This window comes from Cuculus canorus, chromosome 1 (assembly GCF_017976375.1).
Source record: "Cuculus canorus isolate bCucCan1 chromosome 1, bCucCan1.pri, whole genome shotgun sequence".
NCBI lineage: Eukaryota > Metazoa > Chordata > Aves > Cuculiformes > Cuculidae > Cuculus > Cuculus canorus.
In genome coordinates, this window is record NC_071401.1 from 2083276 (window position 1) to 2100850 (window position 17575).

Consider the following 17575-nt stretch of genomic DNA (forward strand, 5'->3'; position numbering starts at 1 on the left):
CAGGACAAGGGGGAATGGTTTTAAGCTGAAAGAGGGGAGATTTAGATTAGATATCAAGACAGAATTTTTTACTGTGAGGGTGGTGAGACACTGGCACAGGTTGCCCAGCGAAGTTGTGGAAGACTCATCCATGGAGGTGTTCGAAGCCAGGCTGGATGGGACTTTGAGCAACCAGATCCAGTGATCCCTGCCCACAGCAGAGGCGGGATTGGAACTTGATGATCTTTAAGGTCCCTTCCAACCCAAACCGTTCTATGATTCTATCAGCCTCACTATTCACGGTCTTGTCTTTGAGCTCCAAACCTGCCTCTGGCCCCTGAACTGCAGCGGGGAGCATCGCTTGGGCACAGACGATGGCTCAGCCCCATTTTTTGTGGCACATTTGGGCTGACAAAGCCATTCAAGCTCAGAACCAGCTCCGGACACTTTGCTGTGAGTTCTTCTGTGCCATCAGTCAGAGGGGGAAGAAGAAAAGGGATTTGCCCTTCTCTCGTGATAAATGCTTGTGCATTGTACATAACTTGGGAGCCTCTACAGGATCAGGCCTCCCCTTGAGGTCTTGAAGAAATCAAACTAAAAAGCTATGACATGAAAACTTTGAATTTTATAGAAAATGACAGTTGATGGCTGGAAAGCCCTGAGGCATGGTAATTAATGCCCACAGGGAGGCTCTGCTGGAAGGAACCTTGCTATATATGGTTTCATATCCAAGGCCATTTCATTTCTTGTGGGAGGAGATAAGAGGAAAAAAGATAAACCCATGTTATAGCTAGTATGAACTAATGCAATGGAAAAGACGTAGCAGTGATGGCAGTAGTGTATGAACTTGTGAAAAAGAATAGAATCTAAAATAGAGTCAAAACGATCATTTGTTGAATTTTATCAGCTGATATTTGTATGAAAAGAAAGAGTACAAATGAAATTTTGTTAATCCTTTTTGCTTCCATAAACTTCAAATGGCTACAGGTTGAACAGTAGCCAAAATAAGAAAAGAAATGCAAAAATGACTGACTTAAGCTTTCCACGTTTACCAATGGACTCATGAATTTAGTGATAAAGTAATTTAATTTCTGTGTGTTAATTTATGCTACTTACTGTGAAAGCCACTAGTTAGTAGGAAGCTGACAAAATTTTTGTCTGTTTGTGTCAGGTGCTGAAACTAATCTGAACTTGAGGAGCAGGGACGATCCAAATACTTCAGATATTGGATCAGAAACCCAGGATAAAAATGCAAATAACCATGGAACTCAGTCATCGAATCCACTGTCCAGTTCTGTGACTGCTGAAAATGGAAATTCAGTATCAAATGGTAAGCAGTTTTTAATCTCAAAGCTCTTTTAACATAAAATTGCTGAAGTGTTGTCTGGAATAAACTTTTTAAGATATAGTCAAGCTGGAATTTTCTGAGTTGTGAAATATCTGTGTTTCTGGAACCAGCTTAACTTTTTATGTGCGAACTGATAAGCCCCTCTGCAATAAAAGCTGAACGTGAAGAAAATAAAACAGCCTCTGTTGAGGAAATTGCAATTAGCTCAGCTCCACGTTTATAGGCAGCCCAAGGCACTGAGATTTCAGATCTCCAATCCCGCAGTCAATATAAATGAGACAGAAAATGGAAAATCAGGATCTCCCTTTGCCACAGGTGCCTTACTAGCAAATGACAATTTATTTATCATTGCAACAAGACAATAAAAGTGGTGCAATAGCAATGGCAGAAGCAATTAAACCTTTCAAGGTACTAAAAGCATAAATCATAATAATATAAGATCTCTATTACAAAAAAATCACACAATACAAATACACAAGTATGAATAGACACGACAATATAAAGAATTAATTTTAATGGAATCTGAAGAAATATATCTAAGTATTTGCATGGCACTGGGTACAATTATCTTCATGATGAAAACTTAAGTCACTATATATACTATAAATAGTCTATAAATACTATATAGTGTATATATGTATATATATCCTACACCTGGGTTGGAGCAATCCCGGGTTTCAGTACAGGATGGGGGATGATGTGATTGAGAGCAGCCCTGCAGAGAAGAACTTGGGAGTGCTGATTGATGAGAACCTAGATATGAGCCGGCAATGTGTGCTTGCAGCCCCGAAGGCCAACCGTATCCTGGGCTGCATCAAAAGAAGCGTGGTCCCTGCCCATGGTAGGGGAGTTGGAATGAGATGATTTTCAAGGTTCCTTCCAACTCAAATTATTCTATGATTCTATGGTTCTATGATTCTATGAAAATAAAACTTGAAATGCATAAATAGTTGATACTGAGATTACAAATCTCTCGAATATAGAGTAATCTGCTTCCCACTCTTCCACAGTGCAACTATACAATATACTTTCCACAGATAGAACTCTATTTTAGATTCATATATTACCCATATAAGTTAGTACCAAAGCAATTTCTTAAACAAGAGTGGTCAGTTACTGTAATGAATGAAGCGTCAGCACTGCTTCTCTGAAGCATCATGAAACTCAAAGCCACTATAGTCATGAGAATGATCATCTGATGAAGATGTTAATCTTATAACCTAATGAATTCTTCAGAAAACCATTACTAAGCAGCTAAGAAGCAAGCTGGTTCAGCTTCCAAGCAGATTAATGCTGTGCTGAGTTTAATTTCTGCCACTGCTGTTAGTTCTGAATTTTAATAGAGGTTGCTTTTTCATTTTATATAATATAATACTCTTCTTCTTTAGTTTAATATTAGGAGCAACAGCTTACTACAGCTCTGTGGTATCAAACTGCCATGAATCTTCCACACCAACCAGAGCTTCTAGCTTGAAAAAAAGAGCTTTTTTTTTTTTTCTATTTCTTGTCCAAACACAGAGAGTAATCAGAGTGCCTATAACCTTTTACACTGCAATGCTGAAAGTTGAGATATTAAATCATTCAAAATAACAGATCCTCTCATGGGACACACTCAAAACAGTGCGGGTAAAAGTTTAATGAAATTTGTTATTTTTCCAACTAATGACTAGTAATTTAATTATTAAGTGAAATGTTTAAATATGTCAACTTTAAGAGACTGAGGTGCCCTAACGTTTGATTAGTGAAATGAATAAGTTCCCCAGGTATCTGATAGTTCTCTATTAGAGTAGATATTGTATAGGTGAGAGTCCTGTTGGACCAAAGGAACATAAGTGTTGCATTGTGCTTCGTGATACAGGCACTCACTTTGCACTGTGCTGATCATCCAGCTCTGTTGGTGGGCCTAGAACAACTCTGCATGGCCAAGTCTCCATGAGAAAACTCTCTAAAGGGAGTCTCCACAAGGACAACTCTATGCATATGAAAACTCTAACCCTAACCCCAACTATAAATATAGAATCATTGTATCATAGAATCATAGAGTAGTTTGGGTTGGAAGGGACATTAAAGTTCATCTAGCTCCAACCTCTCTGTCATGGGTAGGGACACGTCCCACTAGATCAGGCTGCTCAAGGCCCCATCCAACCTGGCCTCGAACACCTCCAGGGATAGGGGAGCCACAACTTCCCTGGGCAACCTGTGCCAGTGCCTCACCACTCTCATGGTGAAGAAAACCACTCTCATTGTGAAGAAGAATAATGAAGAAGAATGTGAAGAATCATGGTTCCGCAGAGACAGTTGTCTCCACAGAGAGTTGTCCCATGGAGGTTGATTATATATGATATAAGCCTATGATTCTATGACTATAGAAAGGGCATTACAGGGAGTAACTGGGTAAGGGACTGGGTTTCTATTTGGAATACACATATTGCTTGATTATCTGAAAAAAAACCTCAATGCATTTGTTTTATTCAACTTTTCCACTTAGAGTTTATTGATTGAATCATATTCCTTGCTATGGTTTTCACTACTACATAGAATTGCAGTAATAATGTTAGGAAGCATAATTTTGCCCCCAAAATTGCCAAATCAGGCTTACTTTTGGTAACTTGAGAACCGCTGCAAGAAAGCCCAGTTCAGAGAGTGTAATCTGTTCTGCAGCTTGAACACCTGATTAACTTATATTCTTGTAGTTCTGTCCCTGCAAAACTGATGCTTCCAACCTTATGTTGAATTAAGCAAGGTCTTATTCAATGCACAGCTGTGGTGTCCTAATATTTACTTAGGTGTATATAAAGGAAAACTCTCAGAATGTAATCAACTACTCCATTTATCTTTCCAAACTCCACCAAGGCTCTGCTTGCCAAGTCTGTGATGACGTGCTGTTGCTGTGCATGGAAACTTTACTTCTTTGATAAGACCCCTTATCAAGATGCTTTTCATAGAAATAAACAGAAAATCATTGATAACCTTTTTCTTAGCTCAAGGCTGTCATGGATGGTAGATCCTAGTGTGTGAATATAGTACAAAAGCGATATCTTTTTCAAAACCTGATGTTGGCCTAGGGAAGTGTTTTCATTCGTTTATGATCACCTAGAACCATGCAAATATTTTACACCATATCTTTTATTTGAATTAAATTATTAGCACCTACTTAAAAAGAAAGATCCACTTCAGATGTAGATATTTTGTTACTATTTTTGAGGTGTATCCAAACTACAAATCAATTATTAGTTCAGGAAATGATTTGGAAAAAATGGGGATTTCTTCGGAGTTGACAAAAAGTGGATTTTTTTGAGGGAAATTTATTTCAAGCCTTTCATTTGACCAAAAATATATGATTCTGCTGAGGGAGAATTTTAAGTTGCAGGATGGGAAATTTAATATTGGTAAGAAAGGAATAGTGGTAGCTTAGGTGGTATACTGGAAACCTTGCAACATCAGACTTTGCCCCAGAACATACCTAATATATCATGGACCAGCTTCCAAAAGTGGTAAGTCCACCTGGAAATAACACATAGTTCAAATCACTGAGGGAACAGGATCAGATTCCCTCTCTGCATTAGGCAGAGAAGGGCTTAAATGCTGGATTCTCACAAGAGTTGACATGGTCTCTGAGCAGCAATCAGCAGTTCCACCTTCTTGTGTGTCCACAGGAAGGCTAGATAATTTGAAGCTGTAGAAAAAGATCTATATTTATGCATACTCTACAAAAGTTCTTTTCAGAAAAACAAATATAGAAAGAACAGCTGTCCTAAGCTGTGGAGATGCACTGTTAGTGGGGATGTAGTTAGTGTAGATGTAGTTAGTGGGGAACTAAAACCAGGGTAGAGAGGCCAAAAAGATATAAGGATTGTTCCTACTCTTTGCAGTTCTTGTTCTTTCTCTCACAAAGTCATGTTATTTTATGGGATTATTCCTGCAATTTATGTTTTGAAGGGTAAAGAAACTTGTGAAAGGGCTGGAGTACAAGTCTTATGAGAAGCATCTGAGGGAAGTGGGGTTGTTTAGCCTGGAGAAAAAGGAGGCTGAGGGGAGACCTTATTACTGTCTACAGCTACCTGAAAGGAGGTTGAGAGGTGGGTGTTGGTCCTTTCACCTAAGTGATGGGTGATTGGATGAGAGGGAACAGCCTCAAGTTGCACCAGGGGAGGTTCAGATTAGACATCAGGAAAAATTTCTTGACCGAAAAGGGATCTCAGACGCCAGCAGAAGCTGCCCAGGTAGGTGATTGAGTCCCCATCTTCAGAGGTATTTAGAAGTCAGGTAGATATTGTGCTCAGTGCTATGGTTTAGTAGTGAAGTACAGTTGGACTTGATGATCTCAAAGGTCTTTTCCAACCAAGTGTTTCTACGATTCTATGATATTTTGATGAGTTAAATCCTGTACCAGTAACCACGTAAGAGTTACTGCTCATCTATCAAAATAAATCCCACCTTTCAGATCCTCTGTAGTGCTATGTGTATGGTCTTCCTACTCTGGCAGAAGTCATGGGGAAGCACCAGCAGTGAGCCTCACTCTAGGATCACTGTACAAAAGTACTTGTTCCTCTTTCCTGCAATGGGAAAATACTTGTCTCTTTGACACTGGATGACTGGGTTTTACACAGCTAAATTTTTGGACAGCTTGTTCCCACATGGAGAAATCAAAATAAGTACAAGAATTTAAAAAAAACCAAAACCTCTATACTGAGATGAATTTGTAAGTCCTGTACCTATTATCAGCTTCTTGTGTGAGCTGGAAACATTAATTTAAGAACAGACTGCAAGCCTGTTTTCCATTCCCTTTGCATTGCTTCTGTGATGAATAGGAGCCAGAGAAAAAGGAGCCAGGGATTCCCGCATTGCAGGAGGAATCCCTGGCCAGTGTACAGGTAATGTGCTATTTGTAGACTCTTTCAGTACAAAAGCTCCTTCTGTAAACCATCATGCATACCTATGATGCTATTCATACTTGGTAAATAATAACTGTTCCAGTTTCAATAAGCAGGGCAATAATAATTATCTCATCAAATGTGTGATTTTTTTCTTACTTTTTTTTAGTAAAACATGTCAAGGTCTTTTGAAGCTAATGTTGAAATCAAACAGTGCATAAAGGTTGGATTATAAATTACTATTGTTCTGCTTTAGGTTTACCAGAGGAAAATGAATATTCAAGATTGTCAGCTGGCAGTACAGCAGGCTCATTGATTCAAAGACATAAGGAGAGCCACACTAGTCAGGTAAATATTTCATTGATGGTCTACTAGAACCAGTAAAGGAGAAAAAAAAAGTTATAATAGATGCCTGTTGAAAACTGTCTTGATTCGAATTTATTTGTTGGCATTGAAAAATATGAATTTCTTCTACAGATTTGTATTGAGGTAAGGACATAAATTAATTTACTCTTGCCTTTTTTTTTTTTGCTGGATGATAAATATCCTGAGAAGTTCTCATAGTAGAGTTCAAAGTTTATGAAACTTGCTGGTTGTGAAGATGCTGTTTTCAGGCACAAAATACATCTCTTCATCCTGAGCTGACCAAAATATTATCTCTCTCAAGATATTTGTTTGTACTAGAAAGAACGGCGTGATAATTAACCTCATAGGAATAAATGCATAAATATATCATCCTCCTGTATATTAAAGCAGTGAAAAATTAAAAATGGTCTTCACTGTGTTTACATTGTGAACCTCATGAAGGTCAAGGCCATGTGCAAGGTCCTACACATGGGGCAAATCCGGTTTCAATACAGGATGGGGGATGATGTGATTGAAAGCAGCCCTGAGGAGAAGGGCTTGGGAGTCCTGATTGATGAGAAGCTTGACATGAGCCATCAGTGTGTGCTTACAATCCTAAATCCCAACCATATCCCGGGCTGCATCAGAAGAAGCATGACCAGTAGGGGGAGAGAGGGGATTCTGCCCTTCTACTTTGCTCTTGTGAGACCCCACCTGCAGTATTGTGTCAAGCTCCGGAATCCCCAACGTAAAGACATGGAACTGTTGGAACGGGTCCAGAGGAGGGCATAAAGATGGTCAGAGGGCTGGAGCACCTCTGCTATGAGGACAGGCTGAGAGAGTTGGCATTGTTCAGCCTGGAGAAGAGAAGGCTGGGGGGAAATCTTCGAGTGGCCTTGCAGTAGCTGAAGGGAGCCTCCAAGAAAGCTGGGGAGGGACTTCTTACAAGGGCATGGAGTGATAGGATTTGAGGTGTGGCCTCACCAATGTCAAGTCCAGAGGCACAATCTCTGCCCTGCTCCTGCTGACCGCATTGTGTCTGATACAGGCCAAGATGCCGTTGGCCTTCTTGGCCACTTGGGCCACTGCTGGCTCATATTCAGCCGGCTGTCAACACCCTCAGGTCCTTCTCTGCCAGGAAACCTTCTTTTTATCTTTGCAAATGGAAAGTGTATCCGTATGTGGAATTAGTCTGCAACATTTAAATGCTTTATTTTAGAAGCAAGTCTTTAACCATTTACAAACTTGTATTCTTGACTTTTTCCAAAACTACTTGCCAAAAGCTGAACAGAATTTCAATTCAGGACTTTGAAATGTCACTTTTCAGTAAATAGATGTTTTGCCAAAATGTTTCGCAAATCTTTAAATAGATTCCATGCCGTGTCCTCAGAATTACATGCAGGGACAATCCTTAAATGCGAGGTCAACAAGAACTGCAACAAGTTTAGAGAAGAAACAAGCAGTTCTATGATTTTCGATGCAGTTGCCTTAAGGACGAATCATCTTCTGAAATGGTGTTTCAAAAGAAAAATAGTGAAGAGAATTTTCCTCCTACAAAAAAAGTCTATGCTCACAGGGCTGAAAATTCTGACTGTAAAAAGCATTCCTCACCATTTCCAAAGCGTGGTATATGTTTGAAAAGGCTTGGTTTTAATTACAGTTGACATTTCCTAACATGCTGCTGGTGACTCTAACAGCACACAACTCTATTGTAAAAGTCTTTGCCAGGCTTCATTGCAGTAACCTTATCACTTCAAGTATTTCTTGCACAGATGTATGAAATAGGACAGATTGTTTCACAGATCTGAGAAGGTACTGATTGACTAATTGCGCTAGAGAGAGAAACATAGACCGGGTCCTTGGATTTCTTGGCAGACACTCGGTCATTTCAGCTAAAGGAAACTGGCTGATTAACTTCCAGGGGCTCTAATACTTATGAGGTGTTTTAATATCTCCCTGCTAATTCCTTATTGACGTGACAGAAGTTAACTTCATCTTTGTCACAGAATCTTGAGGTACATATACATTGAACTAAAGTTTTGGTGTTGTGGCTTATGGTACCATCATGTTGTTGCATTAGATGATAATTACATGCATCACTGCCTAATACTTAGAATCATAGAATCGCAGAATCATAGAGTGATTTGGGTTGGAAGGCACCTTAAAGATCATCCAGTTCCAACCCCCCTGCTATAGCCAGGGACACTTCCCACTAGACCAGGTTAGATGGGGCCTTGGGCAGCCTGGTCTAGTGGGAGGTGTCCCTGCTCATGACAGAGGGACTGGAACTGGATAATCTTTAAGGTCCCTTCCAACCCAAACCACTCTATGATTCTGCGATTTCATGAAATGCTTAGTGTTTCAAATTGCCTCAGTGATTTGTTGAAACAGGTAGGGACCTTGAAATGTGTTTGGATCTGTAGTTTTGAATTCTTATCCCATAATTTCCTTCTAGAGGCAAAGAAACCAGCAAAACAGAAGAGATGTTTCTTTTGGTCATTTGTGCTGTGATCCTGCTTAGAAAATTTTGTTATGACTGAGAGTCATTTCAATTAAGTCACATTCCAGGAAGCAATCCCCAAGCATACTGGAAGCCTTTCAAATTGCTTAGCAGGGTCTAAAACCTCAAACCTCCACTAAAGTAAAAGAAAGGTCTATGAAATATTACCTCTGTGCCTTTTTTAATTTTATACAAAGCATTTCTCAGTTCCTTAGCCAGTCCATTGGGCTCTCTTCTCCAGACTTTATTTCTTGCTACCTCTGTTCCCCATAGATCCTATGAGTGTGTATGTTTGCCCAGAGAAGTTGTGGCTCCTCCATCCGTGGAGGTGTTGAAGGCCAGGTTGGATGGGGCCTTGGGCAGCCTGATCTAGTGGGAGGTGTCCCTACCCATCACAGTGGGGTTAGAACTGGATGGTATTTAAGGTCCCTTCCAACCCAAACTATTTGATGATTCTATGTTTAATAGGTAGAGCCTAATAGACTTTTGAAATTTGTAAGTTCTTTGGAATGCCTGCAACAGCAGCAAGGTGAAAGGGAGTCAACAAAAGCAAAACTGTCTTTAGCACCTCGCACAAAAGTTAAGCTGCCCCGTTGTCTTCTTTTTCATACATCTGGGACAGTATTATTTTTATTTTTTGGTAAAATATTTTAAAATTGCTATTAACATTCACTATAAAGTGCAATATGGTATGAGATAGATACCATGGAATTAAGAAAAGCAGGCCAGCTAAAAGGCTACTTGTTTCTTATGTAGGCAGCAAGAAGCCACATGATCTGTCTGTACCGGGATGAGATAGACAACCTGGAGATAATGAACAGATGGGAAAGGAGGGGCAGATCAAAGCTTAGAGTGATAATAAGCGTGTGGTGGGGGCAGGAGTGGAGAATAAAAGGAGAAGGAGATAAACGATGATTCAGAGAAGTAAGATTGGAGGAAGAACAAAATGCTTGAGAGAGAAGGTAAATAATGAAATGGGATAGTGGATTTGGAATGAGGAAAGAAGGAGTAGCTGGAGAGAAATAATAACAAAAAAACCCCAGAGGTGTGAGGAAAACCAGCTGAAAGGAAAAGAAGAGCAGAAGGGAAAGAATCGAGAATGGCAGCCAAGTAGAGTAAAAAGAGAGAGGGATAAAAGAATAAAAATGTAGAAATCTATATTGTGATCCAGATATGGTATTCATTTTCATACATAGTCAATCATAAACAATGTGAACTTTTAGGCTTCATAAAATAAAAGTAATTGTGATAATCCACTTACACTTACGGCGATGCTTTCAATGCAAGCCAGTTTGCAACCGTAGCCTCCTGAAGATTCAGCCATCCAAGAAGAAAGGTAGAGAATTTCCCATTAAAAGGTGCAAAGCCTTTTTGTGCAGTTTAGCTTTCTCGTGGTTGAATGTTGGCTTATTTGTAGTCAGATGATGTCATATGCATTCAGCGTCCTATGGAAACAAGACACAAATAAGCAAGCAGCTTCCCATCCCAGTAGATTATATAATATCAGCCATACAATACACCCTCATGTAAGATTTTGCTTACCTATGTCTGAAACATGTTTTACCTGTCACGTGCTCAAAGAAGTAAGATGAAGAATGATAGTTGCTTTGTTACGTATTGTTATATTAAAAAATCTGCAGTCTTATCTTTTCTATTTTGTTTAAACCCCATAGTGCAGGTTGGCAGATTGCAGTAATATAGGAGCCAATAGCTGACAATGAAAAACTAGAAATGTCTTTTCATATTCGTGAAGAATGTATTTATTGTTTCATTACAGCTTAAGCCATAGCTCTTATTTCATGAAATCTCATTGCTTTCAGCAGTCTCTTCCCTCGGAAAGAGCTGCATGTTCATTATAGTTTCAAGGGCTTTCTTTGTTCCTACTTGATTTAATATTTGTTGCCAATCACTTCTTTTGTTGACTGCTCAGAAGTTAAAAAAAATTAATAGTTAAGAATGTAATGTGTGGCTACCCCCACCCATCATCACAATTCAAATGCTGGGATCTAACATTTGTTATTAAGGTCTGTTGTGTTTGTCTGTTAGCTGGAAGTAGCCTTTGATCATCTTTGAAGCAAATGTGGCAGTTGAACGACTCTGGTGTACCAAAAAAATCACTAATGCCTTTGTAAACACAAAACATGCAAGAGAGGGCATAGAATGTTATACATTTATCTTTGATCTGAATCAGTAGATCCCCCTGAATTGTGTTTTGCTTATTGTTTTGACAGTAGTGTCAAAGAATTCTCTTTGTAATGTCACATACAGACAAACAGCAAGTCTCATCACACAGTGTAGCTTTATTTTTAGAAGGCTCCAGAGACACCTAAGAGTGGCCTTCCAGTACCTGAGGGGGGTGTACAAGAAAGCTGGGGAAGGACTTTTTACAAGGACATGGAGTGATAGGATGAGTGGGAATGGCTTTAAATTGAAAGGGGGAAGATTTAGATTAGATATTAGGAAGAAATTCTTCATGATGAGGGTAGTGAGACACTGGCCCAAGTTGGCCAGGGAGGTTCTTGGATGTCCCCTCCCTGGAAATGTTGAAGGCCAGGTTGGATGGGGCCTTGAGCAATGTAGTCTGGTGAAAGGTGTCCCTGCCCATGCCAGTGGAGTTGGAACTGGATGATCTTTAAGGTCCCTTCCAGCCCAAACCATTCTATAAGTCTATGAAGAACATGCGCCTCATAAATTAAATGGTATGAGGTAATGCATTCTATAAATTAATCAGTAGATGCAATATGGAATCATAGAATCACAGAATCGTAGAATAGTTAGGGTCCGTAATGGCAACCAGATCATAGCTTTCAAGTAGCACAGTAACTTCCAGCTCCTCTTGCTTGTTACCCAAGCTTCCTGCGTTAGTGTAAAGGCACTTCAGCTGGGCTGCCAGTTGCATCGCACCCCCAGTGGACCTTCTGTTACCTATAAGTTGTTTTGGAGAAGTATCCTCTCTAACACCTGACCTCTGACACCCGTCTTTCCACCCCTTGTTAAGGGCTAGCTCAGTGCTATCCCCCGCCACCTTTGTATCTAGTTTAAAGCCCTATCTACAAGACCTGCAAGCTCCTGGGCAAAGATGCTCCTCCCCCTCTGAGCAAGGTGGCTCCCATCTGAACTCTGTAACCCTGGTGCCATGTAGGCCATCCCGTTATCAAGAAACCCAAAGTTATTGTTGTGACACCAGCCACAGAGCTGTGTATTAATAGACTGGACCCGTCTGAGGTGTTCTATGCCACCACCTGTTACTGGGAGGAGGGAAGAAAAAATCACCTAGGACCCTGATTCCCTCAGTAGCCATCCCAAGGCTTTAAAATCGCTTTTAATCTCCCTTGGGCTTCGTACAGCTGCTTCATTGCCTCCCACATGGAGGCACATATCTTGTGTTCCTGTATCGAGGGCTTTTGGAGGATGCCCCTCTCCTCAACAAGTATGTCCAAAAGGGAAAACACAGATTCTCCTCTTTAAACCTCTAGATACTACCGTCAGCTCTCTGCACATTTGAAGACTCTTTTCTGTCTCCACTGCTTCATCCTCATTGCATTGTCCTCTGGTAGAAGGCTGTGATTTTTGAGGAACAAATCAGTCAACAAATGTGTTGACAGGAACAACATGCTTTCTGAGCATCCCTGTGGCCTTCCTATACTCAGGTGTTCAGTTAAAGTGTGTAGTTAATCCCTAATGGGTCACCTTAAAAGTCTGCCTCAAAATTGAGTTCAGTGTGTGGGAGTGTGGTCCACTACCCCACTGGCAGCACCCGTGGAGAGTGACTTCACTTCCGACTTAGTCATAAGTGCCTGGTGTGAGAAAGAATAAATTGGTCCCTCAGCTCCTCATTCTCTGTTGTCACATGCTGCCTCATCCATGTACATCAGCAGAGATTTAGGCTGCTAACAGACCATAAATTAAGTGGTGTTTGCCTCTAGCCTTGTTTGACCATAAGAGTAGTGGTTTTATCCGAGAAGGGATGATACACAACAAGAGCAAGTATGACTTGATGATTGTTTTTGTAATTGCTTCCAAAGCATTGTGGCAAACCTAATCTCTAACTGATGCAGTAAAATATCTCCATGAATACCACAATGTGGCAGTGATTGAGTAAGTAGCAACGTGGTTCAGTTTTTCGCATGTTTTTTGTTGGGTTTTAAGCAAAATCGTGTGAGTATTATTAGATCTGCCTTTTTGAAGACCTGTAAGATAAATGGTTTGTTTTCAAGGCACAGTTGCTATCCTGAACATAAGCTTTTTCTTAAGTATCAGGTGCACATCAAGAGGATGCTCTAAAGGTTTTAAAGAGCATTGCATAGTGAATTTAGCTGGGAAGACAAATATTACCTTAGAGAAAAGGAACCAGTATATTTCAATATTGGTTGTTGTTTTAGTCACTCTGGGAAGGCGTCATTTTCTTGTCGATATCACAAATCAGGAAGAAACCCAGCCAAAACAAATCATAATAAATAAATAATTGCAACCCACAGGACCCAAGTAAGTAAATGAAATACAACCTTCTATTGTATTTATAGACTTGCCCAGCTGTATTCCCAGCTCAGGTACTCAAAGTGCCTGACGTGCTGTCATATATTATTGAACATTGCCTATCTTGTTCTAATATTTTCTGCCAGATTACACATTACACCTATACTCAGAATTTGGGGACTGATTTTATTTTGCAGAGATAGAATATCTTTGTTTGATAACTGAAATACCTCCAAGTTGTATGGAAGATGATTAACTTAATTAACTGAGAATATTCTGCCCATCTATTTCTCTCTTGTGAGACTGCATCTGGAGTATTTTGTCCAGTTCTGGAATCCTCAACAAAAGAAGGACATGGAGCTGTTGGAACAGGTCCAGAGAAGGGCTACAAGGATGATCATAGGGCTGGAGCACCTCCCATATGAAGACAGGCCAAGAAAGTTGGAGTTTTTCAGCCTAGAGAAGAGAAGGCTCCAAGGAGACCTTATAGCGACCTTCCAGTACCTGAAGGGGGCTCCAAGAAAGCTGTGGAGGGACTGCTTACAAAGTCTTGTAGTGATAGGACTAGGGGCAATGGGTATAAACTGGAGAGGGGCAGATTTAGACTAGACTTAAGGAGGTATTTTTTCACCATGAGAGTGGTGAGGCACTGGCACAGGTTGCGCAGGGAAGTTGTGGCTGCCCCATCCCTGAAGGTGTTGAAGGCCAGGTTGGATGGGGTCAGCCTGATCTAATGGGAGGTGTCCCTGCCTGTGGCAGGAGGGTTGGAACTGGGTGATCTTTAAGGCCCCTTCCAACTCTAACTATTCTATGATTCTATGAGTGTGGTCCCAGGCATGATACTAATTCACTGAGGGAAAGGTAAAAAAGTATGGAAGACCAAGTCCTGGTCTTGCAACTAAACCTTAGTACTGCAAAAAATAAAACAAAATCACCCAAAACCAACCCTATCCACAAGAAAGAAAGAAAAGAAACCAAGCAAACAACCAATGCACCAAACAAACAAACCCCAGAAAACCACTAGATTATGAGAGAAAATCAGACAACTTATGCCAGAAACAGAATTGGACTCAGATGAATAATATAAAATCTTCTGTCTGAGGCACACTAAATGTGTATAGTCCAAGGGCGTCTTTCTGACAAAAATGAGAAGTTGCTGCTGCCTTCTAGCGAAAACAGAGAGCTGCAAATGCATCTTTGGCTAGTGTGATCTCTCATTTTCATAGAGCCGTAGAATGGTTTGGTTTGGAAGGGACCTTAAAGAACATCCAGTTTCAACATCCTTGCCATGGGCAATGACACTTCCCACTGGATCAGGGTGATCATGGCCCCATCCAGTCTGGCTCTGAACACCTCCAGGATGGGGCAGCCACAACTTCCCTGGGCAACCTGTGCCAGTTCCTCACCAGCCTTATAGTGAAGAAATTCTTCCTAATGTCTAGTCTAAATCTTCCCCTTTCCAATTTAAAGCCATCCCCCATTCTCCATTGTAGAAAGCCCCTCTCCAGCTTTCTTTCAGCCACTTTCAGTACTGGAAGCTGCTCTATGGTCTCCATGGAGCCTTCTTTTCTCCAGGCTGAACAAGCCCAACTCTCTCAGCCTGTCCTCGTATGGGAGGTGCTCCAGCCCCTGCATCACCTCCTAGCCCTCCTCTGGACCAGTTCCAGCAGTTCCATATCCTTCTTCTGTTGGGGATTCCAGAACTGGACACAGGACTGCAGGCGGGGTCTCTCCTTATTTATATTTTATTTTTATTTTTATTTTTATTTTTATTTTGTTATTAATTTATTTATTTATTCTTATTATATTTATTTTTAGGCCCACTGTACTTTTACTTATAATAATGCTTTATAAGAAATTTTTTGTGAGTCCTCTTATCTTCTAGGTAGTTGTTACATATTTGCTGCTAGTACTAAGTGGGATGAACAAAATCAAAACAAATAAACCAAAACTTACTAGAAGTCTTGTTTCTTTTCATGCTTCCCCCCACCTATGTTTTTAACCTTTATCCTTTATAATCTTCCACACACTCAATAAACTCTGCATAACAATTGCTAAATATCAGCGTTATCCTGGACAGCTCTTTGTTCACCTCAAGGATATTTAGTTCTTGTCTAGGCTTTTACTTTTACCTGTGAGTATTTTCAAGAATATTGACCTTGATACACACCTTTACTCTCATTCTTAGAGATAATAGAATCTTAGAATCATAGAATCGCTTGGTTGGAAAAGACCTTTGAGATCATGAAGCCGAACCATACCTGTCCACTAAATCACATACCTGAGCACCTCATCCACCTGTCTTTTAAACACCTCCAGGGATGGCAACTCAACCACCTCTCTGGGCAGCCTCTGCCAGTGCTTGACAATAATTTTGATGAAGAAATTTTTCATGATATCCAATCTAAAACTCCCCTGGTGCAAGTTGAGGCCATTCGCTCTTATCCTATCGCCTGTAACTTGGGAGAAGAGACCAAGACCCACCTCATTACAACCTCCTTTCAGGCAGCTGTAGACAGTGATAAGGTCTCCTCTCAGCCTCTTTTCCTCCAGGGTAAACAACCCCAGTTCTTTCAGTTGCCTCTCATAACCCTTGTTCTCCAGCCCCCTCACCAGCTTTGTTGCCTTTCTCTGGACACGCTCCAGCCCCTCAATGTCCTTCTTGTAGTGAGGAGCCCAAAACTGAACACAGGATTCGAGGTGTGGCCTCAGCCCACAGTCCCTTCCCTGCTCCTGGTGGCCACAGCATTTCGCATACAGGCCAAGATGCCATTGGCCTTCTTGGCCACTTGGGCACACTGCTGATTCATCAAAGACACTCGTCCCTGCTGTTTCTGACCTGCTTCCAATATTGCCCCTTGACTGGTGTTTGAAAGAACATTATATCTGTCCCTCAAAAAATCCAGATAGCTGGAAAATGCTTGTCAAAATGGAAAATATACCTTTCTGACTCTTCTGATCGTTGAGTTGTGCTCAGAAATGTGGTCCTTTTCTAGTTTTATTTTAAATAGAAAGTTACTTTTAAGACTGGGAAGCCTGGTCTAGTGGACGTGTCCCTGCCCATCGCAGGGATGTTGGAACTAGATGATCTTTAAGGTCCCTTCCAACCCAAACTATTTTATGCTTCTATGATTCTATGATTACTCTGAATTTTAAAATATTAGGAAAGTTATAACTTCCTTTGTTGTATCACCTGTTCTAAAGGCAGTTTATTCTTTTGATGTAATAAGAATTTTTAACTGAGAGAGAAAAAATATTTTCATGTTTAGAACAAATCTAATGCTATGGGTCTCATGTTTAGCTCTCCTTAAGCTGGCATTTCCTCCTCTGGAGCAATTCCAGATTTGCACCAGACAGAGCGCCTGTTGTCATTTCCATTTTTGCTTTTCCTATAAACCTATTTGCCATCCATTTGGAGAGTATTATTTTTGAAGGTGACAAGGTTGCTTCAAGATCAAGAAAAATAAGCAGCAGTTGAAAAGAACAATTAACTAAACTCACTTCACTGTGGCATAGCACATATCAATTTATTACATCGAGTGGGTCTGCATTTGCAAAACAATGTGTGTCCCAGCATTCGCAAGACAACTGCATGAATCTGCTTGGATCCCAGCAGTATATTTGTATTTGGAGATTTTTAATTGGAATTTAGAAGCATGTAAATTCATTTATCATATCAGCTCCCTGCTCCCTGATGGGGTTTTACAAGGCCAATGCAGGTTTCCCAGTCGAATATAAATTTACATAGTGATTGGATTTATCAAATTAAGAATTTGCAGTGAGAATGGTGAGGCACTGGTGCAGGTTGCCCAGGGAAGTTGTGGCTGCCCCATTCCTGGAAATGTTCAAGGCCAGGCTAGATGTGGCCTTGGGTGATCTGATCCAGTGGGAGGTGTCCCTGCCCACTGCAGGAGTGCTGGAACTGGATGATTTTTAATGTCCCTTCCAACCCAAATGTTTCTGTGATTCTATGTTGCACCCCTGCCTGGGCCTCTTAACGCACTCTTGGTTTACTGTGTGTTCTCCTCATGTATCTTAAATTTTATTGGTGAA

The 17575-nt window shown here is 40.6% G+C and overlaps 1 protein-coding gene across 3 annotated transcripts in view; it reads left to right on the forward strand.

The window, feature by feature from the left end:
• MYO16 (myosin XVI) overlaps positions 1–17575 on the forward strand; it is a 394275-nt gene that overhangs the window by 366266 nt on the left and 10434 nt on the right. For all 3 annotated transcript variants that reach the window (XM_054050575.1, XM_054050567.1, XM_009560753.2), the window contains exons 33-34: positions 1151–1309; positions 6458–6549. In XM_054050575.1, the coding sequence (XP_053906550.1) occupies positions 1151–1309; positions 6458–6549 (251 nt within the window). The remainder of the gene's footprint in view (positions 1–1150; positions 1310–6457; positions 6550–17575) is intronic.